This window comes from Ambystoma mexicanum, chromosome 7p (genome assembly GCF_040938575.1).
Source record: "Ambystoma mexicanum isolate Mex_15411 chromosome 7p, UKY_AmexF1_1, whole genome shotgun sequence".
NCBI classification, from domain to species: domain Eukaryota; kingdom Metazoa; phylum Chordata; class Amphibia; order Caudata; family Ambystomatidae; genus Ambystoma; species Ambystoma mexicanum.
This window is the reverse complement of record NC_090939.1, coordinates 51,027,934-51,055,887: the sequence shown is the minus strand read 5'-3', so window position 1 is coordinate 51,055,887 and position 27,954 is coordinate 51,027,934. Positions and strand designations below refer to the sequence as shown.

Here is a 27,954-nt window from a genome sequence, read left to right as displayed (position 1 = left end):
ACCAACCTTTTTTTACCGCAAATCTATGTGGTAAGTTGGACTATGGTATATAGAGGGGTTTGATTTGGGGGCGATAAGGAGAGGTGTGGGTGGGGAGAGGTGTGGGTGGAGGGTCTCCCCCTGCATTCTGCAGTAAAAAAAGGTGGTAAAATCAGAAAAAGAAATCTGGCGAAATTACAGTTGGTAAAAACAATTCGAGGAAACCTAACAATTCTGTGGGACAAACCTATTTCACTTCTCAATCATCTCCAGTGCCACTGCAGCTTTCAACTACAACCAATCAGAAACTTGAGGAAAATATTTTCTTTGTTTATTTCATTGTTAGGTTTAAAAACTAAATATAGTCCTTTCACTGTTAAAATGGTTGGGCCTCAACTTCCATATTCAGAGTACTGCAGATACCCCAAGCCAAGATGGAGGGCAGAGGCAGGAGTTCTGATTGGGTGGCAGGTTGACAATGGTGTGACTCCCAACATTCTAAACTGCCTTTCATTAGTTTAGTTTCCTGAGCTGGTCATGTTTCTGTTTATCTCCTATGTTTTGGGCCTTGGAAAACTCTTAAGAAAATATCTTCAACACTAAAAGAAAAAGAAACAACTCATTCAAGTTACATCTACTCTAAAGAAATTAATTTTCCCTGTGGAAGAAAATGCTGAGAGGTCTTCTAAAGGAAAAAATAAGCTAAGTACTTTTTATGTAATTAATCTAAATGAACTGCCAAAGTTAGCCTTATCTTCTGTTATTTTCTCCTCTGAAGTGCAAGGATTAAAAGACGTCGTGTTGTGAAGCCAGTGTTTTTACATGGCAAACTCGTTCATCAGAGATTAAGTCATGAAAACATGATATTTAAAGGCTATTAAAGTTAATGACTGCACAGGCAACCTTGTTTTTTAAAAGCAGCACCAAGAAGGATATTTATTTTTGAGCCAAGGTATTTTTAACAAAGAGGAAAATATATAAGACTTGTTTACCATATTATATGAGGAATCTTCCAAATGCATCTCATTACATGCAAAGACGTTTTTGAGGAATAACTTTACTTTAAAACTGCACTCAACATTAAATGGTATTTCCTTTGGTTGTTGAACTATTTCCATAAAGAGAGGTAAATGAAATGGAATGAACTGATTAAGGAAATAGTATCATTTTAAGGAAAACAAAAGATTATTTCTGTGTTTTCAACTATTTTTTCAAGTGTGCTTCATTCAAAAGACTCATCTTCTTGAGACATTCTGGAGTTTGTGTTCACAGTTTTATTGACATTGTTTGGAAACACATTTTCTTTTCTTCAAGTTCATTTATTTCCACAAGGAACCTCCATCAGTTTAGTCACTTGTAATGACATTCAGTTCATTGGTTTTCAGTAGCACAGTTATGAAACATGACCACCAAAGTTTGCTTTTAGGGTAAAAGAGTTGGAGTTATTTCAAAACTAAAAAAAATATATAGAAATAATTATCATCCTCTGGGCTTTTTGCAGAGGGTATTCAGGTAGGATTGTTGATATTCATAAAATAATAGTTGTTTAGTTTGTAATATTATTTAATGCTTAACAATTTTCATTCATGCAGAGACCGGATGAAGATAGAAGATCCAGTGTCTGATTTGTTATTTTATCCACTTTTCCCCCTTCCCCCCAGGGGTGTCTAGTACTCAGCTGTTCAGTTTAGTTGTGAGCTAGACATCTTAGTGGGATCGTGGGACTCAGCAGCTCCTGCGTTGGATGTGGATATTACCAGCCTGACACGTATTCCATATCTATGACAGGTAATGTCCACAGCTGTGCTGCTTCGGAACATTTTCGGCGTCTGCGTCGATGACGTCGATGCGCCGTCCCCGAGGACCTCCTCCGACGGCCGACGTCACCCGATGTGATAAGTAGGACGCACGATGCCCGTAGCCTCAGTTGTAGTTTTTTCCCCCAGAACGTGTGACACCAGTTTTCTGCCAGTCAGACACACAAGGCCTTGCGGACCGCAAGCTGCAATCGCATAAGAAATTGTGCAGTGGGGAAGGTAGGGAGGGAGCGATATGGAATACGTCGTCAGACCATCCCATCGAAAGAACGTTACCAGGTAAGAGAGTAACTTGTTCCTCGAGGGGATTGGGTCCTCCGACGTATTCCATATCTATGACAGACTCCCAAAGCAGTACCAAGCAAAGAGGTGGGAAAAGAATTTAGAACACAAATTTAGCATGCTCAATCAAATTGCGGAATAAAGGACTGCCTTGCCAAAGGACAGATCCTGCCCTCAGAAGGAATCGAGGGAGTAGTGACGTACAAAAGTATGTACCGAAGCCCAGGTGGCTGCATCACAGATGTGACGAATAGGAACACCCCTCTGCAGGGCAGTAGACGCAGCCACTCCCCTGGTAGAAGGGGCCCGCAAGCCAGCCGGAGGGTCCTCACCCGCCACGCGGTAACACTCGGAGATAGCTAAAATAATCCAACGAGACAAAGTCTGTTTCGTCACAGCTTGTCCCAAACGCTTTCCAGCGTAACCAATGAAAAGTTGATCGTCCACTCTGACCCGGGACATGCGCGAAATATAAAAGCTCAACGCTCTCCTAGGATCAAGCCTATGGAGCCTCTCTTCTTCCTTACCAGGATGTGGAGGAGGATAGAACGCCGGAAGAACAACCTTCTGGCTCAAATGAAATTCCGAAACCACCTTCGGAAGAAAGGAAGGACGAACTTTAAGGACAACCCTGTCCTTATGAAACACAGTGAAGGGTGGCTTAACTGAAAGTGCCTGTAACTCACTCACTCTGCAAGCGGAAGTAACTGCAACCAAAAACACAGTTTTCAGAGTTAACAGTCTCAAAGGGCAAGAATGCAAAGGCTCAAACGGAGCACCCATAAGAAACTTAAGAACAAGGTTCAAATCCCAACCGGGCACCAGAAAAGGTGACAGAGGGAACACATTAGTGAGCACTTTCATAAACTGAGAAATTAAAGTAATCTTAAAATAGGAACATTTTTCAGACAAGCGCTTAAATATGGACAGCGCCGCCAGGTAACCTTTAATGGTCCCCACTTGCAAGCCCCTGTGGGCCAAGGAAAGCAAAAAAGACAGAACCATGGGAATGTCACACTCAAAAGGATCCACATTCTTAACTCTGCACCAGTCGCAGAACTTCCACCAATGGCAACGGTACAGAGACTTTGTTGACGGCCGCCTGGCCGAGAGCAACACCTCCATCACGTCTTCAGGGAGGTCCCAATCCTTATACCTCAACCTTTCAGAAGCCAAGCGTGAAGGTTGAGGGATCCGACCTCTGGATGGAGAACCTGACCCCCCCTCTCCCGTGAGAGCAGATCGTCTCGGTAGGGAAGACGATGTGGAGGGCAGATGGACAAGTCCAGAAGGTCCGGGTACCACGTCCTCCGGGCCCACGCCGGAGCAATGAGGATCATCCGGGAACCGAACCTCCGTAACCTCCGCAGTACTTGCGGGATGACGGGGACTGGAGGAAACACGTACAGCAGTGGGAATGACCACTCCACCACAAACGCGTCTCCTAAGGCTCCTTTTGGAGGAAATTCCCGCGAGCAGAACCTTTCGCACTTCCGGTTGACACTGGAGGCGAAGAGATCCACTTGAGGGGTCCCCCAAAGGGCGAAAATCTCCAGGAGAATCTCCTGAGCCAGCTCTCACTCGTGAGAGATCGTGCTCTGCCTGCTCAGAGCGTCCGCCGTCTCGTTGTCGTCTCCAGCCAGCTGAACAGCCGAGATCGAAACTTCCTGCTGGATGGCCCAGAACTCAAGCTGCATCGCCTCCCTGCGCAGAGGAAGTGACCCTGCCCCCCCTTTTTGTTGAGGTAGTGCATGGCCACCGTGTTGTCCGTTAGAATCAGGACACTCTTTCCTCGCACAGTCGGCACAAAAGCCTTCAGGGCTAGCCTGACGGCCCTCAGCTCCAACAGATTGATATGGAGTCTGGACTCCGACGGAGACCAACGACCGCTGTCAACTCGTTGGCATGAGCTCCCCATCCCGTGAGGGATGCCTCCGTCACGATCGCCACCTCCGGCCAGGGCAGCCAAAATGGGGCCCCCTTCATCAGATTGCCTTCGACGGCCCACCACAGAAGGTCCTGGGCGACCGAGGGCGGCACCTGAACAGGGTCCGACATCCTGCCGGAGGACTGAGACCACTGGAGCTTGAGTGCCCATTGCAAAGATCTCTTCCGCAACCTGGCCTCTGGCACCAGAAGAATGCAGGATACCATGAGGCCGAGCAGTCTCAAGAACTTGGACGCAGGGAGAGTCTGGGCAAGTTGAAACTTGTGCACCATCTGGTGAATGTGAAGAGCCCTCACCTGGGGAGGAAAACACAGCCCCAGGGATGTGTCGAGCACTGCTCCGATGTACTAGAGCCGCTGTGTTGGCGTCAAATTGGACTTCTTTAAATTGAGGGAGAAGCCCAGCCTGTGAAGGGAGTGGTAGGTGACGGACAGATGATCCAGGACTTGCCTGGGAGAGCTCCCCCTGATCAACCAATCGTCCAGTTTGGGGTAGACGTGAATCCCCCCCTTTCCTGAGATGCGCTGCCACCACCACCATGAGCTTGGTGAAAACCATTGGGCGTAGGTCAATCCGAACGGCAGGACCCAAAACTGAAAGTGCGAGTCGCATCCCGCAAACCTCAGGTACTTCTTGTGCTTGGGATGGATCGGCACATGGAAGTAAGCGTCCTTGAGGTCGAGAGACACCAACCAGTCCTGAAGTTGAAGGGCCTGGAGGACTTGAGAGAGAGTAACCATCTTGAACTTGTCCTTCCTGAGGAGTTTGTTCAAACCGCGCAAGTCCATGATGGGTCTCAATCCCCCGTCTTTCTTCGAAATCAAAAAATAAGGGGAATACCATCCCTTGTTCCTCTCCGCTACAGGCACCAGTTCTATGGCGCCTTTGTCCAGCAGGGCTTGAATTTCCTGCGCAAGGAGCGGATCCGGACTCTTCAAAGAGAGGTTCTCTGGTGGATTGTCGTGAGGCCTCTGCCGAAAGGGAAGACAGTAGCCATGGGTTATGATCTCCAGAACCCACACATCTGAAGTAATGGCACGCCACTCTACAAGATGCTGCGCCAGCCTTCCCCCAACCGGCGAACCATGGGACCTGGCCTCATGACTGAGTGGTAGCGGCTGCAGTGTTGCCTGAGGGCAAAGAGGCAACTGCCCGAGCGGCCTTGGCACCTCGAGTATCCTGTTTTCCACCTCTGGCACTCTTACGGTGGCCTCTTTGACTGACAGCTCCTCTCGCTTTACTGAAGGATGAGTAATAGCGAAAGGAACCTCCCCTCCATTGTTGTCCCCTAGGACGAAAAGGCAGAGGTTGTCGCACTGCAGCGCCCAACGACTTTGCTGTAGCTTTGGAGGTCTGCAACCTCTCAAGGCTCTCGTCAGCCTTGCTGCCAAAAAGATGTTCACCGTCAAAGGGCATGTTGAGGAGCTGGGACTGCACATCAGGAGTGAACCCAGACTTCCGCAACCACGCAAACCTGCGTATTACGGTGCTCGCCGCCATGGACCGGCTGACACAATCTGCCATGTCCAAACCCGACTGAACGGCCTGACACATGGCATCCTTGCCATCCTGAACAATAGCAAGGAAACCATCCCTTTCGTCCCCTTCGGGAATATGTTCAGCCGCTAATGCAACACAGTTCCACAGAGTGTGTGTGAAACGAGACAAGGCACATACGGAGTTGGCTGCCTGAAGCGCCATACCCCCAGAAGAAAACACTTTCTTTGCCCAGCCATCAAAATGTTTGTCGTCCCTATCCGGAGGGATGGTAGGGTACGACGCCTGCTTTGCCGGGGCCGTAGCCGCCTGCACCACCAAACTCTTCGGAGTGGGGTGCCTGGACAAGTAGCAGGGGTTGCTACTGGCTGGATGGTATTTTCGCGACAAAGACTTGCCCACTGCCGGGAGACTCTCCGGAGCAGTCCAAGCCACCGCCACCCTTCTTTGCAGAGCCATATGAAACGGCAGTACCGGGTCAGTGGGGGGACCAAGATCAAGGATGTCCGTGAGATCATCCTGAACAAACTCCCCTGGGGGAGCTGACCATTCCAAGTACTCGGTGACCCGAGACTTAAGGCGCCGGTACGAAGAATCAGCATGAGTGCCAGGCTCCGTCCTACAAAACTCCACCTCCGGAGAGTTGTCCAGTCCACTGGCATCATGCAGTGACTGCCTTGGGTCATCAAACTGGCTATGGCCCGATAGAAGCGCATCTGGCATCGTAACCAGAACCAAGCCTTCATCAGGGCCTTCATCACCCTCTGAAATGTACTCCAGGCGGTGAGAGGAAGACACCTGGGGACCAAAGCTATGTCTGACCTTAGCCAGAGCCTTCCTAGGGGCTAACCCAGTACCACGGGGCCCTTCCGACACCACCGCCTCGAAAGGCGTTGAGAGCGCCGAACGAGTCGGCACCGAGAGAATCGGCATCGACGTCAGCTGCAGCGCCGCCAGCATCGACGGCTTCGACACAGGCCTATAGCCGGAGCTCCGAGCGTGTCTCTCGACGACCTAGGCGCCGACAGCGTCGACGACCCCCTCGAAGGCGGAGCCACGAGAGAGATTGTTGACGACCTCGGCGCCAAAGGCATCGACGTCTTCCTCGAATATGGCATAGGATCACGCGGTCTCGAGCGCGTCGAGGACCGGGACCTGGAACGGGCATGGCGAGAACGGCTACCCTTGTCCGAGCGGGACCTCTCCCGCGAGCCGTGCCGACCACCCGAGCCCGAAGGCGTACGGGCGGTGTCTCTCGACCGGTGCCGACCGACCCCACTCGAAGGCGCGGACAGACCGGTGCCCTGCGATTCGAGAATCGCCAACATTTTCTTCCCGAAGGAAACCCATTCCTCCGGTGTCGCTTGCATGGTGGGATAAGCGACCCGCCGACGGGCGGAGTCCTCGGAAGAGGACGGGGAAGGCGACCGATGCCGGCGCTTCCGGGAATGCCTCGAAGAGGCAGAGGAGTGGCGAGACCGACTCCTGGAAGGAGACCCACTGGACTCCCGACAATGACGCGGAGAGTCGCCTCTCGAGTCATCCATCAAAAGCCCTGTAGACCTCAACTTCCGGGGCTTAGACACTTGACCTACCGACAACTTCTTCTTGCACTCCCGCAAGGCCTTGGCCGTGAGCGACTGGCAGTCGACACAGTCGTCCGTATCGTGGCCCTCCCCGAGGCACCAGCAGCAGGCGTCGTACGAGTCCGTGACCGACATCTTGGACCCACAGTCCCCGCATTTCTTGAAGCCCGGACGTGGGGTGGAAGACGAGGTAGACATCGTTTTACGAACAGGTTTTCACAAAAACCGAACAGGTCCAAAGGAACCGAGAAGAATACAACAAACTCCACCGAGATTCATGAAGTGAACACGTTCGCGGAAAAAACGGAACTGAGGCTACGGGCGTCGTGCGTCCTACTTATCACATTGGGTGACATCGGCCGTTGGAGGAGGTCCTCGGGGACGGCGCATCAACATCATCGACGCAGGACGCCGAAAATGTTCCGAAGCAGCACAGCTGTGGACATTACCTGTCATAGATATGGAATACGTTGGAGGACCCAATCCCCTCGAACTGTTCTTTACAATGCATAATTTGGAGTTAACACCTGGCTAACTGGGCAGGATTATAATCACACAGGACCGACACAGCCAGGCAATACTCTGGTTGCCACTGACTCACTAGCCTCAACACATTCGCTTGTCAAATAAATTTATATCATGTATACAATCAAATGTATTAGTTTTCACATTTTAATTGCCGGACTAACAGACAACCAGCTGGGGAAGGCATTTCCACCTGTAAGAAGCCTGCTGCAGACACTAGGAGGTTTCCAGGGCACCAGGGTGGAACTGGAGTGAATGACCTCTGCGAGAGCTCATTGAGAAAGCTGAGCTCAGGCAGGCAGCTCTGTGGCACTGGCTATGTGGTGTCTCCTATGCTGACGCTCAGACACTTGCCTGCCCCGTCTCACATCAGGTCAGACCTAGGATGCAGATACTGTCGGCATCAATCATATTTATGAGGCATTAACCCACCCACCTCCCCATCCCACACAAATGGATGCTGCTCTTGCTGGGATGCTGGCTCTGCCTGGAGTCAGACCACAGGCCCCGGGGAGCCATAAAGCTGTAAATAAACCCTGTATGTGGTAGGACTGCATAAAAACCAGTAGCCTAACACCTATATCGGTAGGGATGGCAAGTATGGAACAAGTTACTTACCTGTAACTGTTGTTCTCCAGCATGGGTCTGGCATGGATTCACATGCTCATGAATATTCCCCGTCGTCAGGCTGGGAATCCTCGGTAAAGAAAAAACCAGTATCAGTTTCGTTTCTGATCTGTCTTTCGTAGTAATAACCAATCACTGGTCTCTGCGTCATACTGACCACAGCCAATGACTGCCCTCTACCTAAGCACCGCCTCTGGCAGCCATCTTCAGATTTGGAAGCACGTGAAGTGGCAGTATGACCAAGTGAAGAGCCGCAGAGGGGTAGGCGGGAGGGTTCGCATGTGAATCCATGCCAGACCCATGCTGGAGAACAACAGTTACAGGTAAGTAACTTGTTCCTTCTCCAGCATGGGGTCTGGCATGGATTCACATGCTCATGAATAAAGAATACATAGCAGTACACACATGCACAACCACGGGAGGTGGCAAAGGCTCAACATTAAGCATCACATCAACTCAACATTAAGCATCTTACCTCCTCACCAGGCTCACCTCAGGCGAACAGGTTGCGCAGCACTGCTTGGCCGACCCTGGACTCCTCCCTGGAATCCCGGTCGACGCAGTAGAATTTCGTGAAGGTGTGCGTCGACCTCCACGTAGCAGCCCTGCATATGTCCAGCAGGGGCACACCAGATAGGAACGCCGTGGTAGCTGCGATCGCTCTGGTGGAATGGGCTCTCGGACGGCCAGGCAGCGGTCGGTTTGCCAACCGGTGACAGCACATGATACAGCCGGAGAGCCATCTGGAGATGGAAGCCTTCGAGAGAGCCTTCCCCTGATTGACAGGTCCAAAGTTCACAAAGAGTTGTGACGTCTTCCGAAAACCCTTCGTGCGGTCCACGTAGAACTTCAGCGCTCTAGCTACATCCAGCGAGTGCAAAGTCCTCTCAGCCGGCGACGAAGGCGACGGGAAGAACACAGGTAACACCAAGGGTTCGTTGAGATGGAAGTCCGACGGTACCTTGGGCATGAAGGAGGGGTGCGTCCTGAGCACTACCCTCGTGTCGTGGAAAGTCAAGTACGGGGCCTTGCAGGAAAGGGCCTGGATCTCTCCCACTCGTCGTGCGGAGGTGATGGCCACAAGAAAAGCTGTTTTCCACGATAGAAACTTCAACGGGGCCGAGTGCAGAGGCTCGAACGGAGGTCCCATGAGCTTGGTCAGCACCACGTTGAGCTCCCACGCCGGGGCCGGAGCCTTCACCGGCGGGAACGATCTGAACAGTCCCTTCATGAACTCTTTCACCAGACGATGAGACCACAAGGACGTCCGGCCCGTGGTTCTGGTGTATCGGGAGATCGCAGCAAGATGAATCTTGATGGACGCATGTGCCAGACCAGCTTTGGCCAGCGTCAGCAGGTACGGCAGTACTTGGGGAGCCGTAATCCGTAGAGGGTTAATCTTCTGTGCGTGGCACCAGACAGAGAACCTCTTCCATTTGTGTCCATAGCATTTAAGAGTCGAGGACGCCCTGGCCTTTGCAAGAACCTCTCTGCAATCAGCCGGTATGTCGTATCCTCCAAACTCTAGTGCTGCAGGAGCCAGGCCTGCAAGTTCAGCGACTTCGGGTCGTGGTGGAGGATGGCGCCTCCTTCCCTGGAGAGTAGATCCGCGTCCGCCGGCAGCTTGATCGGCGGGGACGCTGACAAGTCCAGAAGGTCCGGGAACCATATCTGCCTCGGCCACGCAGGTGCGACGAGGATCATCCTGCACCGTGACCTCTTGAGCTGGTTGACGAGCCGGATTAGCAGAGGCAAGGGAGGGAACGCGTAGAGGAACAGGCCCTCCCAGGGGAACGAGAAAGCATCGCCCATGCTCCTCGTCTGGGGAAACCTGCTGGCGAACCTCCGGCACTTGGCGTTCGTCGCCGTCGCGAACAGGTCGATCTGGGGTGTGCCCCACCGTCGGAAGAGGCGATCCACCAGATCCTGCCGTAGTTCCCACTCGTGGCACGAGCGCAGCTCCCTGCTGAGTGAGTCGGCGATGGTGTTTTTTATCCCTGCCAGATGAAACGGCACCAGAAAAATCCCTTGGGCGACGGCCCAATGCCACAGGTCCTGCGCCTCCTTGGACAGCGCTGGGGACCTGGTTCCGCCCTGTTTCCTGATGTAAAACATGGTGGTGGTGTTGTCGGTGAAGATCCTCACCACCTTGCCCTTGAGGGACGGAAGGAAGGACCTGAGGGCCCAAAACACTGCACGGAGCTCCAGGACGTTGATATGTAGGGACTTCTCCGTCGGGAGCCAGAGTCCCCTTGCGTGCAGATTTTCGGTGTGCGCTCCCCACCCTTCCAGGGAGGCATCCGTGGTCACAGTCTCCTGGTGGGCTGGGGTCTGGAAGTCCATGCCCGCCGTCAGATGCGCGCGGGTGCCCCACCACCGTATCGCTCGTCGGAAACTCTCGTCGAGCTTGATCCTTTCCTCGAAGCTGCCCGTCGTCTGGATCCAGCGCGCATCCAGGAATTCTTGCAACGGGCGCATCGGGAGCCTGCACATGGGAATGAGGTAGATGCAGGAAGACATCATCCCGAGGAGGGACTTGATGGACCTCACTTTGGCCGCGTCGGCCACCAACATCCGTTGCACCTTGCCCAAGATGGTCCTGGTCCTCTCCTCCGACGGGGAGGCCAGAAGGGACACTGTGTCGAGCCTCGCTCCCAGAAACAGTGCGACTTGCGCGGGCACCAGGTGGGATTTGGCGTAGTTCACGGAGAATCCCAGGTCCGTGAGTAGTTGGACGGTCCTTGCCGTGTGGACCACGGCGAGCTCCCTCGTCTTGGCGCGGATGAGCCAGTCGTCCAGGTAGGGGTAGACGTGGATCCCCTCGCGGCGCAGCTGCGCCGCCACCGGTGCAAGGCACTTGGTGAATACCCTGGGTGCCGACCGTAGTCCGAAGGGAAGGGCTTTGAACTGGTAATGACGCCCTTGGACCACGAATCTGAGGAATTTGCGGTGCCCCTTTAGGATGGGAATGTGGAAGTAGGCATCCTCCAAATCCAATGACGATAGGAAGTCTCCTTCCTCCAGCTGACCCAGGACGTGCTGGAGGGTGACCATCCGGAACTTCTGCGCCTTGATGAACTTGTTCAGACGTCGCAGGTCCAGGATGGGGCGCCATCCTCCCGTCTTCTTCTTCACGAGGAAGTATCTCGAGTAGACTCCGGAGCCCCGAAGCCTCTTTGGGACGAGTTCGATGGCGCCCTTTCTGAGCATCGCCTTTACCTCCAGGAGAAGTTGAGGGACGTGAAGTTCTTTCCTGGCCACGGGGGGGACGCGCGGGCACCTTCTTTGAAACTCGAGCGCGTGGCCCCGGGCCAGGGCGTCCAGCACCCAACGGTCGGTGGAGATGGACTCCCACACGCTGACGAAGCCCGCCAGCCGGCCTCCCACCGGGGTGCTTCGGTGGGGGCCCGACCCCAAGGCCGGTTCAATCCTGCTTGGACGCGGCCTTGCCGCCTTGACCTCCTTGGCGACGACGGCGGGGTCCGCTAGACTTGCCTCGTCCTCTGTAGGCCTCTTGCGACGACGAGCGGGCCGCTTGACGGTAGGAAGCGAAACCGCCGCCGGAACCTTTGGAGGCGCCCTTGCCTCCGCCGCTCCGAAAGGGCGTCCGTCGTTGCAGGACTCCAAGGGCCCGGGCCGTCTCAGTATCCGCCTTGATGGCCTGAAGGGAATCGTCCACTGTCTTCCCAAACAGGTTGTTCCCGTCGAAGGGCATGTCCAGGACTCTGGTCTGGACGTCCTGCCGGAAGTCCGTAGCTTTGAGCCATCCACGACGTCGAAGGCAAACACCGTTGCCCAGCTGGCGGAATCCAGTGTCGGCGATGTCCGTCGCCACGGTGATGGCGTGGTCCGAGGCCACCTCACCTTCCTGCAGGATCTCAAGGGCCTCCGCCCTCTTGTCGTCCGGCAGAAAATCCAGCAGAGGAGCCATCTTGTACCAGAGCTCCCTGTCGTAGCGGGCCACGATAGCCAAGGCGTTGGCCGCTTTAATCGTCGTCGCTGCCGACGAGATGACTCTACGCCCCATAGTATCCAATTTCTTTCCCTCGCCGTCCGGCGGGGAAGTCGATGTGGAGGCCGCACCCCCCCCCGCTTTCTTCCTGGCTGCCGCGGAGACGACGGAGTCCGGGGTAGGCTGCGCCCGGAGGCATAGGGGGGCCGTGTCCGGGACCCGGTACTTTTTCTCGTACCGGTCTCTTCTAGCTGGCGTCGTGGAAGGGTTCTTGAGGAGGGAAAGGCCCTCATCCCAAATGTCGTCCAACAGAGGCACTGCGAGGACCGTCTTCCTCTTGGCCTCGCGCCGCTGATAAAGGAAGCCTTCCTTTTTCTTCTCCTCAGGGCAGAGTTGGAAAAGCTCGGAAGCCCTGGAGATCATGGAGTGGAAAGATCCGATCTCGTCGGGCGGAGAGGCCCTGGTGGGAGGCGACGACGGAAAATCCTCGTCGTATGCCTCGTCGTCCGTACCCGTCGCTGCCGTGTCAGTCCCCGTATCATCCCCTCGGGTGGACGGGGAGGAGGGCTGGAAGGGGCGCGACGGTTGAAAAGGAGGTGGTGGATGGATCCTTCTTTTCTTGGTAGGGGGAACACCAGAAGGTCCCGGTTCTGGATCCCCCGACGGGAGAGGTTCCTCCGTCGGTAACGGTAGCCTCGTCCTTATCTCGGAGCATAAGGACTGTATGGCCAACAAAATGGCCGCCGAGTTGTCTTGCGGCGCTGGCAGAGGGGAATCCGACGGGCGAGCAGGGGCCCCGTCGGTATCCTCGACGATGTCGTCGTCGTCACCTGCGTCGGGGTCCATTCCGACGGGCTGGCCTTCTTCCACGCCTAGGCCGTGGCTTAAGACCTCGATCAGTTCCTCTTCTGAGGTTGAGGCCGACTCTACGACGACGCCCTGCCCCCCCTTCTTCTTCCCCACGGAGGGTTTCACGGGGGTCCTATCGATGGGCACAAAGGAAGACTCCCTCCGAGGAGGCAGGGAGATTCTGGGCCCTGAGGTCGCCACCACTGGTGCAGCCACCACAGGCTGAGCCAGGGCCGCCGCGACCGTTTCGATAGAGGGCTTGGTCGGATGGATCAAGGCCTTCACCACCTTAGGTGCGCTCACCGCCTTATCCTTGAGGGAGGGGGCACTGCCACGCTCCTCCTCTGCCTTAGAGCTCGACCGGGGCCTCTCCAGGTGCTTCGCCGGGTGCTCGGCCTTCCTCTTACCCGACCCAGAGCGTTGGCTCCTGGTTGATGGTGCCGGGGAGGGTGCGCCCTGCCTGGCGCCCGCAGAGCCCGACCGTTCGGCGCTCCCGGTGCCAGCGGACTCGCGGTGCTTGGCCTTATGTTGGGCCCCCGTCGCCGGGGCGCCCTCAAAGGTCTTAGAAGACCGCTCGGATTTCTTCTTCTTCTCGCCAGACGGGCTCTTACCCTCCAGCCAGTTGGCGAGACGTTGATGGCGGTCCTTCATGGTCCGTTCCGACATGTTGCCGCAAAACGCACAGTCCTTCTCCACGTGCGTCTTGTCCTCATGAAGGCAGTAAAGGCAGAAAGAGTGTTCGTCCTCCTTGAAGACGTTCTGCAGCTGGCATCCAGGGCAGACCCTGAACAGCTTTCCGGGCGTCGAGCTTCCCTTCTCCTGGGCCATCTCCGAGACAGGGCCTGAGAAGCTTCTGGAGTCCTCCGAAGTGTAGCTCGACGAAATCTTCACCCTTGAGGGGCACAGATGAATCCGACACGGGTCCCCGTTGATCGGATGTAGGATCGGTGGAGCTTGAGGCTCTTTTGACCGAAAGAATCGAAGTTTTTGTAAAAAGCGCGAAAAAATAGCACTAACGCTCGAGAGCAATAGCACGAGGATCCCAACACATGAACGTGCGGTAAAAATCTGAAGATGGCTGCCAGAGGCGGTGCTTAGGTAGAGGGCAGTCATTGGCTGTGGTCAGTATGACGCAGAGACCAGTGATTGGTTATTACTACGAAAGACAGATCAGAAACGAAACTGATACTGGTTTTTTCTTTACCGAGGATTCCCAGCCTGACGACGGGGAATATTCATGAGCATGTGAATCCATGCCAGACCCCATGCTGGAGAAGTGGTCATTCCCAGGTGCCATTTTGGAATGGTGCTTTGTTTGCTAAAATCCCCAAATTATTGGTGATGCTCTTCACTACCTAAAGTCCTGGGGACATTTCCATAAAGATCAAACCTTCCACTATGTATGTGTCCTTCTTCCTGTTGAATCCCACTGCGTCCTTCCTTGGGAGCCTAACACTTCACTAGGAATGATTCTTGAATAGTTTGGGTGTACCCTTAAAAGCCTTCAAAGAGGAGGTCAACACGCAGGCAGATGTGCTCTCTGACTCCCATCTTACACTGCAAAGCACAAATAAACTCCGGCATATCATGCACTTCTGTGAAGCCCTCTCTCGCCCCTCAAGTTGGCAGCCGATTGCTGGATGGCAGTATACATAACTCATGTGTGGGTCTAGGGTAGTTGGAACTTGCGTTCTGGGAGATGTTGCTGGAATCACGCACCATTTAGAAGTTATGTGATCGCCAGAACCTCCTATTTGTGTAAAGATGTTTGCTGCCATGGATGGTCTCAGAGCCACATAGGCGCAGCAACAGCACCATATACACCTGGAAACCCAACCCAACAGTAGATCCCTAGGCAATTTGTAGTGCCACTCCCGGATCCTGATTTCATTGATGATTCAGATACTTTTCATGGTTTAAACCCTCCAAACAGCTTTGCATCACTGCACTAGTGCATTTCTGACGTGCATGCCTTTATGAATTCTACACACTTTCTAATGTACCCTTCATCAGGCAAACATTGTTTGTGAGACTCCTACCCTACGAGTACTAGTATTACTAGGGAGAGTAACATCTACTACTTGAAGATGAAAGAGTTTCTATCTGGTACATTGCCTTTCATCTCTCTGAAGCTTTCTAAACGTGTCCATCCAGATACACCACCTCAATGAGGGATCTGCATGTGTTACCTGCAGCTTTCAGTTCTTGGTCTTCGTACATCTTCTTCACAAAGGACACTCGCCGCGCCTCGCGTGCAAACCGTGCAGGATCGTCCCACGGTATGTAGGTGACTTCACGTCTGCCTTCGTCATCTTCCAGCTCCCCAAACACATCCAGCCCTCTCAGCTTGACACTCTCGAAAGTAAAGAGCTTGAAGGCCCTTTCCACCTCTGGCCAAGTGAAGACTTCTGCAAAACATGCGTCAAAGCCAGTCACAATTGTTCATCTTCTCCACACTTCAAAGCATGCCTGGTCTTGCTACATAAAGTGCCTTGGGTCCCACTAGTTGGCCCATCACATCATTTGCATTGTTAAACTAGAACGTACATGTTTACTATGGTTACTCCACCTCCCTTGTCCACATCAGGTCCACTTTGACATATACAACACTGGACAGAAGCTACTAAACATTATTCCAAGAAAACATGTGATTCCACATAGGATAAATTTAACGCACAAGCACTTCTCTTTTCCAGTATGGCATCCTCTACAGAGTCAACCATAAGGGAGTAAGGAAAATAAGTGAAGAGGGATTCAGATTGCAGAGCTACAAGCTACTAGACATTCTTCCAAGAAATGATGTGATGGAAGCATCACATGTGATTCCAACGGGATAAATTTAACGCACAAGCACTTCTCTTTTCCAGTATGGCATCCTCTACAGAATCAACCATAAGGGAGTAAGGAAAATAAGTGAAGAGGGATTCAGATTGCAGAGCTACAAGCTACTAGACATTCTTCCAAGAAATGATGTGATGGAAGCATCACATGTGATTCCAACGGGATAAATTTAACGCACAAGCACTTCTCTTTTCCAGTATGGCATCCTCTACAGAATCAACCATAAGGGAGTAAGGAAAATAAGTGAAGAGGGATTCAGATTGCAGAGCTACAAGCTACTAGACATTATTCCAAGAAATGATGTGATGGAAGCATCACATGTGATTCCAACGGGATACATTTAACGCACAAGCACTTCTCTTTTCCAGTATGGCATCCTCTACAGAATCAACCATAAGGGAGTAAGGAAAATAAGTGAAGAGGGATTCAGATTGCAGAGCTACAAGCTACTAGACATTCTTCCAAGAAATGATGTGATGGAAGCATCACATGTGATTCCAACGGGATAAATTTAACGCACAAGCACTTCTCTTTTCCAGTATGGCATCCTCTACAGAATCAACCATAAGGGAGTAAGGAAAATAAGTGAAGAGGGATTCAGATTGCAGAGCTACAAGCTACTAGACATTATTCCAAGAAATGATGTGATGGAAGCATCACATGTGATTCCAACGGGATAAATTTAACGCACAAGCACTTCTCTTTTCCAGTATGGCGTCCTCTACAGAGTCAACCATAACGGAGTAAGGAAAATAAGTGAAGAGGGATTCGGATTTCAGAGCTACACGCTACTAGACATTAGTACGGTGCGGTGACATTCCACGGGATACACTTAACGTGGATTGGCTTGTTTCTGAGCCATACCACAGTGTACTCCTGTGGATGCACTTATGTGCATCGTGCGCCATGTACACTTTTTTTCTTTTTTTCTGGCGACCATGGAAAGGGAGAAGGGACCACATATAGTCCCTTCTCCCTTTTCCAAGGTGGCCAGGTTCCTCCCATTCATTGGTACGGAGCAAGTTGGCCCAAAATGGCGCCCTGTTGCTCTGTACTAATGAAGCATTACGCGCGTTCTAGTGTTCCTAGAACTAACGCGTACTGCGACTAAACCTCTTCAAACAAGCAAAAGAAAAGCCGCTTGAAAAGGTTTTGTCAGCCATTAGAATTCGCTACGCTTGGGCCTGTAACTTCAGGCCCGGGGAGCATTACCTTAGGCAGTAATGGCCCGCTGGCTCTGCGGATATTTCCACATTATTCCAAGAAATTATGCAATGGAAGCATCACATGTGATTCTGCACAGGATAAATTTAACGCACAAGCACTTCTCTTTTCCTGTATGGCATCCTCAGAGTTAACCATAACCGAGTAAGGGAAATAAGTGAAGAGGGGTTCAGATTGCAGAGCTACAAGCTCCTTAAATGTTGTTTTAACACAGAATGACACAAATGGCCATCGGATCCACAACCTGAATGTAAATTGTAAGTATTAACCTGCTGTCATCTGGCCGCTCTCCATTTGTCAGTGTAGGGTATTAAAGAAACTTCTGCAGTGGAAATCCCCTTTCTTTTTAATTTAACTTGCCTGGTTCAGGGAGACCACAGATAAGGGTAGCACTGGGCCTCTGCACCTCTTGCACGGATGGGGTGAATTATTTTACAAGAAGTTCAGAACTGTACGCTAGAGGCATTTTAGGCAGATGTTCTTGCAAATATTACCCTCTCTGTCCTGAGCCTCCCAGCACTATTGCTGGACTCACTGGGATTTTGTTCATTGTATTTGAAGGCGAGTGAGACATTATCTCATTCACCACATGGATTTATTTTGTTATGGGGCCACCAGACCATTTTTATGAAGTTCCAGTGTGGGCCAACCGGTGCGGGCCGACCCGCCTCTTCTCTTCTGACCTCTTCCTCTAAGCTCCTCCTACTCTGAGACTTCAATGTTCACCTGGATTCTCCTGATGCGGCCAATTTACTATACTGCAAGCTCTGCAAATCTTTGTCAACATTCTTCCCTCTGGCCCAAACCACTCAGCCTGGTCCAGCTTGGATGCGCTCATCATAGCTGATATCTCCTTCACTAACCCTCTCACTACTCCGCCTGGTCCGACCACGCTCTCCTCTCCTCCCATCTGGAGCTCCACGACTAAGCCTCTACCCACACTGCCAGCCTCCTTCTCCGTCATTCGACCGATGAAGCGAATGTCAGTAGCTGCTTTTGCCGCCTCCTTCACCCCCCCACTTCTACTATTCACTCTCACACTGACTTATCACTTGCTAACTTCCATCTCCCTTGACATCCTTGTCCTTGATCCGATGAAGCCAGCCTCCAAGTGCAATAGTTGGTATTATTTCGACCATGCCTCGCTGAAACGTAAGTGCAAAGTTGCAAAACGGAAGTGGCTGGCTTCTAGCACATCCTCTGACAAACTGGCCTGTCGCCTGCTCCAAAGAAAAAACAGACTCTCCATCCGCTCCAAGAACTGGGCCCATATTTAAGCCTGGCTCTCTGGTGCCACAAACATGGCTGAACTTTTCAAAATCTGTAAGGAACTTGCCAATCCCACTTCAGTCCCCACTTCTCTCTTCCCAGGACCTCTGAACAGTGTTGGCCTTCCATTTTACAACTAAACTCAGGACATCCTGTCCTCTCTCCTCTTTGCCCCTCCCCTGCCTGCAGACAGGCCTCCCCTCACCCCCGTTTACCTCCCCTACTCTCCTCCTTTTCACCCATAGTACCGGTGAGGTCACCAAGACAGTCTGCTCTATGAAAGTCTCCTCCAAACAGGCGCTTCTATGCTCCTCAAGAGCTATCAAGGACAACATTGCCTCTCTTGCTCCCTCCTTGGCAGAGTTCTGTAACCACTCTTTTGCCACTGGCTCTTTCCCTTCACCCCTCAAGCACTTCCTTGTGCACCCGTCCTAAAAAAGCCATCTGCAGACCCTTCCTGCCCGGCTCAATAGAACCCTATCTCCACTAGCCCATTCTAGGGCAAACTCCTGGAGAAATTGGTAATCTCCCAACTAATCCATCACACTGAATCTGGAGGCTTCAGAGGAGCAAGAGGCACTGTAACTGCTCTCCTGAACACCCGTGATGACCTGCTCTCAAACCTTGACTCCAATTCTCTCTCTGCCCTTATCCTGGTCGATCTGTCCTCTGCTTTTGACACGGTCAATCATTTCATCCTCATAAATCGGCTCTGTGATACCCTGGGCATCACAGACCGGGCACTGGGTTGGTTGACCTCTTTCCCCTCAAATCGGCCCTCCCACATGCAACTGGGCCCTTTTCTCTCCTCTACCTTACTCTCAACATGCAGCGTCCCTCAGGGCTCTATAATGTCGCTGTGGATTGTCAACCTTTACCTTGCCCCACTTGCTCACTTTATCTCCAACTTCTCTCCTCATTTCTAGTGTTATGCTGATGACACACAGCTCTCCTTTAAGCTTCACACCTCCTCCTCTCCTTCCTCTCTCATCCCTGGCTGTATGACTGCTATTCAGGCATGGTGTGGTGCAGTAGTCGAAGTGGGCGGGAGCGGTTGGGAGCGGTGCTCCTCTACTTTAAAAGAAAAAATGTTTTGCTGTTCCTATACTTTTATTTTTAAAGGAAACCGTTGCGAAATGGTTTAGATTTAAAATAAAAGGTGTTGGAAGAAGTTTAAACTTGCACATTTCAGTGCACTGCACTGAATATTCCCTTAAGCAGCAGGTGTGTTTATTTGGGGGTTTGAATTGCACGTGTAATAGGGCATTGCGTTGGGGTTTGTGGGGAATGGGGGCAGGTCAGCAGGGAACATAGTTCCACTCCTTTTCATGCACTTCGACCACTGGTGTGCTAACGATGTCTGCCTTAACGCCAGTAAGACTGAGATGCTTCTCATTGGGACTCCTACCCCCTCCTTCCCTCCTATACTCTGCCCGTTCTCCTTGGGCCCTCTCCCCTCACCCTTGTGTGAGACTAAAAACGTGGGTGTCATCTTCAACTTCTCTCTCTCCTTCTTACCTCATATCGCTGACCTTGCCAAGAAGGCCCTATCAGCCTTCTCCTCAGAGGCATTCTCCCTTTCCTCACCTTCCCCCAGTAACGCAATGTCCCCAGAGCTCTGGTTCTCTCCTGGCTGGATCACTGCAACAGCCTCTTCCTTAATCTACCTCTTTCCTCCCTCTTCAACTAATCCAGAATAGGCAAGACTTCTCCTTGGCCTTAAACCCAGGGACCGCATCTCTACAGCCCTTAAATTCCTCCACTGGTGGTTGCAAGGATTAAATTCAAGACCCTCTGTATCATTTGCAAGGTTTTCTGGGGACTGGGACCTCTCTAAATCCATCTCTCTCTCTCTAAATACCTCCCCTGCTAGAGTCCTTCGTTCCTCTAGCTCCAACTTTCTGCAGATCAGAATTTTCTCCAAGTGGGGGGTAGATCTCTTTCTTCGGCAGGAGCCTACCTCTGGAACGGCGTCCCTGCCCCTCTTTGACTTGAACCAGATCTCCTTAAGTTCCAGAAGCTTCACAAGGCCCTCCTTTTCTCCTCCTCCTTCCCTCACCCCTTCCCTGCTAGTATCCTTCTGCCAGTGTGACTGGTTGCCTTTGACCCTTATGAGCCTTACTGGTGTCAGGCCCTCCTTTGACCAGTCCTCACCCCCTTCTTACCAACACTTGCCCTCCGACACCCTTGCCCGACTAGCCTTCTGAGGCTAGGCCACCCACATCCTCGCACTAATTATCCCCCCTCTACTTCCCCCTAGCACTTGCCCCTCCGGCACCCCTTAGCACTTGCCCAGCTCCCTGGGCCCCTCCCGCCTGTACTTCTCCCTCATCACCCTCTCCCTATCCCATCCCCTAGCCCTGATCTACTTCCCCCTTGCACTTCTTGATACTGTACTTGCCAAATCTAAATGTCACAAGGCCTAGTAGGACCGTTACCATTGTTTTCTCCTCTGTCCATCATCCCCTCTTTGTGCCTTGTGGCACCTGGAAACACATTTTGCTGTATAGGCTCCATACACATATTCAATAAATAAAATAAATAAATAAATAAATAAATAAGAGTAACTGACCTTATAATGGGGAACAAAACAATTCTAAACCTTTGACCCACACTCAATGAAACCAAGTATATATCATCATACATAATGTGTCATCTCGTTTGTGCCGCCTTCTTCAGCATGACACATACAGTATGGTCTGGAATTGCTGATACTATGGTGCTACATGCAGCAGGCATTCCAACACACTCAGTGCTTGAGGGTCTGGCTGGCAGAACTCTCTGTGGTTTATACTCCTGCCACCAAAGCCCCCCATGTGAAACTTGTCCCAGCGGCACTTCCATTAGAGACCCCAAGCCTTGGGCGATAATAAATGGAAAAGTGGTCACCATTGGTGCAGAAGTGCATGAGCTCGTGGATCTGGGCCAGGCGCTTGGTGGTGGTGCTGGGGCGAGTTGTTGGAAATTGAAGCAGCTCCACCAATGGCAGCTTTTGCAACATTTCCTGCTCGACTTGGCTTGGGTCGCGGTCAGCTGGGATCTGAAACGAGAGAGAGAGGCGTAGCAGAGATCAAGATCCATTCCAGCATACGATCAATAGGTGGACCTCCATTTCAGGCTCCACCTACCCTGCATTTTCAGCAGGAGATGGGGGACATCAGGCACAAGGCAAACTACTATCACTAGAAGCATAACATCTACCAGTACAGAAGTCTAAAGCATGAGGTGGGCGTCAGCGGTTCAGTTGCTGACCTTGAGGCATGGAGACCTGTGTTCTAATCCTGGTTTTGGCATTTCTATAATAAAATCATGTACATTTGGAAAACTGACCATCTCCTTATGCCTGAAGTTATACATTTGTAAATATTAAAAATGGAACTGCACAATGTAGCCCCTAGTGCTGTCCTGATGACATGCTCTCCCTCACCCCAATCCTATCAGAGTCTCGTTCCTGTAATCCGGTTGTTCCCAGATCCTACTCACTATCCGGCTCTATGTACTGCACGTTATATGCGAAATGGGCCGGTTATAATTGCCTTTTCTCTACTGCTTCTTTGTGCCAGCCTCATGCTACACTAGATACCCTGAATGAACTAGTAGGGCAATGTACGGAAACCTTCTGATTTCACTAAATGTGTTGCTTCAGAGAACAAAGATCCTGCAAGACTGGTTCTAGGAAATTGAGGCATGGGTGAAAAGTCATGCGGGTGACAGATCTTTATCCTTGCTTGCCTTTTACCCACAGTAGTCTTCCCTACCTGGTCAGAAGGCCAAAGATATGTCTGGGAACCATGAGAGCAATAAGAGATTCCTTTCAGACAATCATTCCTTTATTGGTAGGTCACAGCAGACCTTTATCACCCTGTTACGGCCAATGACAAGTTAGGAAAAGACTGGGGCACCAAGGCCATCTTTTGGTGGGAGTAAGATGCAGAGAGCACACAACCGGTTTCCAACAACAGAACTATAACTAACATGCCAATGATGGAAATGATGGACTTCCTGGTGCGGGAGGAGCCCTTTTCCATTTCGTGGCGGTATTAGGAAGGCAGAAGAAGGGCATTTGAGAGTGGAAGAGTGTAGGGTGTTGAGGCAGGATGTGAAAAGGTAAGTGAGGATTTTGGAGTTAGTCGGAGGAAACAAGGAAAGAAACGCAAGGAACGGTAAGGGAAGGGTGCAAGCAGCCTTAAGCTTGCCAAGAGGTAAATACCAGGATTTAAACAACCTGATTGGGTGTACTATTTCCAGTCCTGTGCCCTGGCAGAGCTGGTCTACCCATGTATTGTGTGACCAACAGAACACACAACAAATATCACACCTACAAATTCGACCACATCACAACTACACTGGCTCCCTCTGCAAGCCCATATCATCTTCAAATCCTACTGCATCATCTATCCCCGAGGTACCTTACTGAGATACGCAGCATCGTCAGAGGCCTACGATCCACCAGAAGTAAGCACTGAAGTAAGGACATGTACAAACGCTGCTGATGCAAGAAGGAAAAAACAGAAGACAGGCCTTCTCGGTCTACGCCCCAAGACTCTGGAACTTCCTCCCCATCAACATCCGACTCACCCCCTCGCTTCTATAGTTCAGGAAGGCACTGAAGGCCCTCCTCTTTATGTAAAGGCTCATCCCTAACACTTAGGTCAACACACCCTCCACTCCCACCCTATTTGAAACTGGGTGATCTGATCCCAGTTTTCTGATGCTGGTGGCTTGTAGATCCCTTGCTGACACATTGTCCACCCCCCCCCTGGTTTCTCTGCTTCCCTCACCATATTCTCCCCCCCCTACGATTTTAAAGCTTTGCTATGATTTGCTTCTCAAAGCAAGGTCTGCACTCCATAAATACCCCAATAATAATGAGCACAATTCCTTAATGGGTGGCAATGGGATAAACGCCTCTGGGTTCCAAAGGATTCTCTGAAACAGAAAAACGTGTTCTGGCCTCTCGACCATGCTCGCAAAAGGTCTAAGAGTAGGATACATTCTCACTCATTGGGTCTCCCCGGTTCCCCACCTAATCTCATTCATGAAGTTTCACAGTGCAGTATGTAAGCATGCTCTTTCACAGTCTTAGGGTTATAGCGCGCAGCTCGCTTCTTAGTTCAAACAAACACAGTTGCTTGACAAAACATAATCTCCGGGACATAGCGCCTGAAAGTCCCTTGACAAACTACAGCTGCAGGGATCAAGTGCCCTGCTCACTATTTGCACACTTTCAGGGCTAGGTTGCCCAGTTCACTCCTGGTCATTGCTAAGGCTATAATGCACAGCTTATTCGTTCAGTCAGCTCAAGATTCTCCTTGCCCTCTGGTAGTGTCTGTCCCTACTGGGTAAGGCTCCAAAGCTTCTCTTTAGGAAGCCAAACCTCAGCCTCTTGGGTTTCCTGTGATTTAGTAGGGCTCCCACGGTGCTGTGCGGTCTCCGTATTCCTGCAGCAGTTTCTCTCCTTCAGCATCTTCTGGGCTCTCAGCTCTCACAAGGGGGCGAGCCAGTCTAACCTGTCAGATTAGCCATTGTGTGAGCGGTTTCTCCTTTGTGTTGTGGTGTTTTTGTTCTCTCTTCACAGTGTCTTGCTCTCATTCTTTCTCTTGCCCCCACAAAACTGACACGCATGTGGCTGCTTGTTTGAAGCTTTTACAGTACTTTACATACATACTGTTCATCACCCTAGTTTGTGGTATTGGCTAACATCCACATTTCCTTAGAGCTCTTTTGATTGGCCAATTACTTCCAATGGCTGCTCCTGTCACCTCTCAGGCAGGTTTGCACCGCCGAGTCTTGAAACAGCTGGGTAGGCACTTTCGGTTCAGATGGAAGTCCTGATTCCTCTGTGCCATGCCACCTCCTTGCTCGGTACGCTATAGTTACATGTGTGGTGGAGAGACTCTCAGCACAATACTTCTCGATTTCTGTGGCAAAGTGGTGAATGGGCTCACAAAGGGAAATTATGGGGTTGTGTCTCTAATCAGCGGGAAAAATGTCATATGGAGATTTGGCTCTACGGTGGTGAGAACCAGAAGCTGCGCCTATCGTGCAGCTCTCACAATAAATTGGTTTCTCTGCGTGAAAAGGGGTGTTATATCTGTCAGGAAAGAATTTTTTTGGCAGCTTTCACCTGCACATTTTTGCTATTGTTTTAAACCTGTTCTGATTTTTAGAGACCAGTAGAACAAGTTACTCTTACCTGGTAACGTTCTTTCGATGGGATGGTTCGACGACGTATTCCATATCTATGACAGTAATAACCACAACTGTGCTGCTTCGGAAAATCTTTCGGCGTCTGCGTCCTGCATCGATGACGTCGATACGCCATCCTCGAGGACCTCCTCTGACGGCCGACGTCACCAGATGTTATAAGTAGGACGCACGATGCCCGTAGCCTCAGTTTTAGTTTTTTCCCAAATGTGTGGTACCAGTCTTCTGCCAGTCTGACACCAAAGCCTTGCGGAAACGTAAGCTGCAATCGCATAAGAAATTCTGTAGCCGGGAAGGCAGGGAGGGAGCGATATGGAATACGTCGTCGGACCATCCCATCGAAAGAACGTTACCAGGTAAGAGAGTAACTTGTTCTTCGAGGGGATTGGGTCCTCCGATGTATTCCATATCTATGACAGACTCCCAAAGCAGTGCCCATGCAAGGAGGTGGGAAAATAATTTAGAAAACAGAAATTTAGAATGCTCAATCAAATTGCAGAGTAAAGGACCGGCTTGCCAAAGGCCAGATCCTGCCCTCGGATGGAATCGAGGGAGTAGTGACGTACAAAAGTATGTACCGAAGCCCAGCTGGCTGCATCACAGATGTTACGAATAGGAACCCCCCTCTGTAGGGCAGTAGAGGCAGCCATACCCCTGGTAGAATGGGCCCGTAAGCCGACCGGTGGGTCCTTACCCGCCAAGCGGTAACACTCAGAGATAGCCAAAATAATCCAGCGAGACAAAGTCTGTTTCGTCACAGCTTGTCCCAAACGCTTTCCAGCGTAACCAATGAAGAGTTGATCGTCCACTCTGACCCGGTACATGCGTGAAATATAAAAGCCTAACGCTCTCCTATGATGAAGCCTATTGAGCCTCTCCTCTTCCTTACCAGGATGCGGAGGAGGGTAAAACGCCGGAAGAACAACCTTCTGGCCTAAATGAAATTCCGACACCACCTTCGGAAGAAAGGAAGGACGAACTCTAAGGACAACCCTGTTCTTATGAAACACAGTGAAGGATGGCTTAACTAAAAGTGCCTGTAACTCACTCACTCTGCGAGCGGAAGTGACCGCAACCAAAAATACAGTTTTAAGAGTCAACAGTCTCAAAGGACATGAATGCAAAGGCTCAAACGGAGCACCCATCAGAAACTTGAGAAAAAGGTTCAAATCCCAACCGGGCACCTGGAAAGGGGACAGAGGGAACACATTAGTGAGCCCTTTCAGAAACTGAGAAATTAAAGGAATTTTAAAATAGGAACACTCTTCAGACGAGCGCTTAAATATGGACAGCACCGCCAGGTAACCTTTAACGGTACCCACTTGCAGGCCCCTGTGGGCCAAAGAAAGCAAAAAAGACAGAAGCATGGGGATGTCACATGCAAAAGGATCCACATTCTTAACCCTGCACCAGTCGCAGAACTTACGCCAACGGCAACGGTACAGGGACTTTGTTGTAGGCCGTCTAGCCGAGAGCAACACCTCCATCACGTCTTCAGGGAGGTCCCAATCCTTATTCCTCAACTTTTCAGAAGCCAAGCGTGAAGGTTGAGGGATCTTACCTCTGGATGGAGAACCTGACCCCCCTCCCGTGAGAGCAGATCGTCTCGGTAGGGAAGACGACGTGGAGGGCAGATGGACAAGTCGAGAAGGTCCGGGTACCACGTCTTCCGGGCCTACGCCGGAGCAATGAGGATCATCCGGGAACCGAACCTCCGTAACCTCCGCAGTACTTGCGGAATGACGGGGACTGGAGGAAACGCGTACAGCAGTGGGAATGACCACTGCACCACAAACGCGTCTCCTAAGGCTCCTTTTGGAGGAAATTCACACAAGGAGAACCTCTCGCACTTCCGGTTGGCACTGGAGGCGAAGAGATCCACTTGAGGGGTCCCCCAAAGGGTGAAGATCTCCAGGAGAATCTCCTGAGCCAACTCCCACTCGTGAGAGATCGCGCTCTGCCTGCTCAGAGCATCCGCTAACGCGTTTTCGTCTCCGGCCAGATGAACTGCTGAGATCGAAACTTCCTGCTGGGTTGCCCAGAACCAGAGCTGCATCGCCTCCCTGCACAGTGGAAGTGACCCTGCCCCTCCCTTTTTGTTGAGGTAGTGCATGGCCACCGTGTTGTCCGTCAGGATCAGGACATTCTTTCCTCGCACAGTCGGCAGAAAAGCCTTCAGGGCTAGCCTGAGGGCCCTCAGCTCCAACAGATTGATATGGAGTCTGGACTCCGACGGAGACCAACGACCGCTGTCTGTCAACTCGTTGGCATGAGCTCCCCATCCCGTGAGGGATGTGTCCGTCACGATCGTCACCTACGGCCAGGGTAGCCAAAATGGAGCCCCCCTCATCAGATTGCCTTTATCGGCCCACCACAGAAGGTCCTGGGCGACTAAGGACGGCACCTGAACAGGGTCCGACATCCTGCCGGAGGACTCAGACCGCTGGAGCTTGAGTGCCCATTGCAAAGATTTCATCCGCAACCTGGCCTCTGGCACTAGAAGAATGCAGGATGCCATGAAGCCGAGCAATCTCAAGAACTGGAACGCTGGGAGACTCTGGGCAAGCTGAAACTTGTGCACCATCTGCTGAATGTGATGAGCCCTCACCTGGGGAGGAAAACACTGCCCCAGGGAAGTGCCGAGCACTGCTCCGATGCACTGGAGCCTCTCAGTTGGTGTCAAATGGGACTTCTTTAAGTTGAGGGAGAAGCCCAGCTTGTGGAGGGAGTGGCAGGTGACGGACAGATGATCCAGGACTTGCTCGGGAGAGCGCGCCCTGATCAACCAATCGTCCAGGTAGGGGTAGACGTGAATCCCCCTTTCCTCAGATGCGCTGCCACTACTACCATGAGCTTGGGCGGAGGTCAATCCGAATGGCAGGACCCAAAACTGAAAGTGCGAGTCTCCAACCGCAAACCTCAGGTACTTCTTGTGCACATGAAAATAAGCGTCCTTGAGGTCGAGAGACACCAACCAGAACTGAAGTTGAAGGGCCTGGAGGACTTGAGAGAGAGAGTAACCATCATGAACTTGTCCTTCCTGAGGAGTTTGTTCAAACCGCGCAAATCCATGATGGGTCTCAATCCCCCCCGTCTTTCTTGGAAATCAAATAATAAGGGGAATACCATCCCTTGTTCCTCTCCTCTACAGGCACCAGTTCTATGGCGCCTTTCTCCAGCAGGGATTGAATTTCCTGCGCAAGGAGCGGATCCGGACTCTTCAAAGAGAGATTCCCCGGTGGATTGTCGTGAGGCCTCTGCCGGAAAGGAAGACAGTAGCCGTGGTCTATGATCTCCAGAACCCACACATCTGAAGTAATGGCACGCCACTCTACAAGATGCTGCGGCAGC

General features: G+C 51.6%; 1 protein-coding gene across 3 annotated transcripts in view; it reads right to left on the bottom strand.

Moving 5' to 3' along the window:
• Positions 1–27,954, bottom strand: part of SPAG17 (sperm associated antigen 17) — a 1,712,709-nt gene that overhangs the window by 1,071,248 nt on the left and 613,507 nt on the right. For all 3 annotated transcript variants that reach the window (XM_069635754.1, XM_069635756.1, XM_069635755.1), the window contains exons 13-14: positions 21,286–21,436; positions 15,252–15,470 (exon numbers count right to left, since the gene is read on the bottom strand). In XM_069635754.1, the coding sequence (XP_069491855.1) occupies positions 15,252–15,470; positions 21,286–21,436 (370 nt within the window). The remainder of the gene's footprint in view (positions 1–15,251; positions 15,471–21,285; positions 21,437–27,954) is intronic.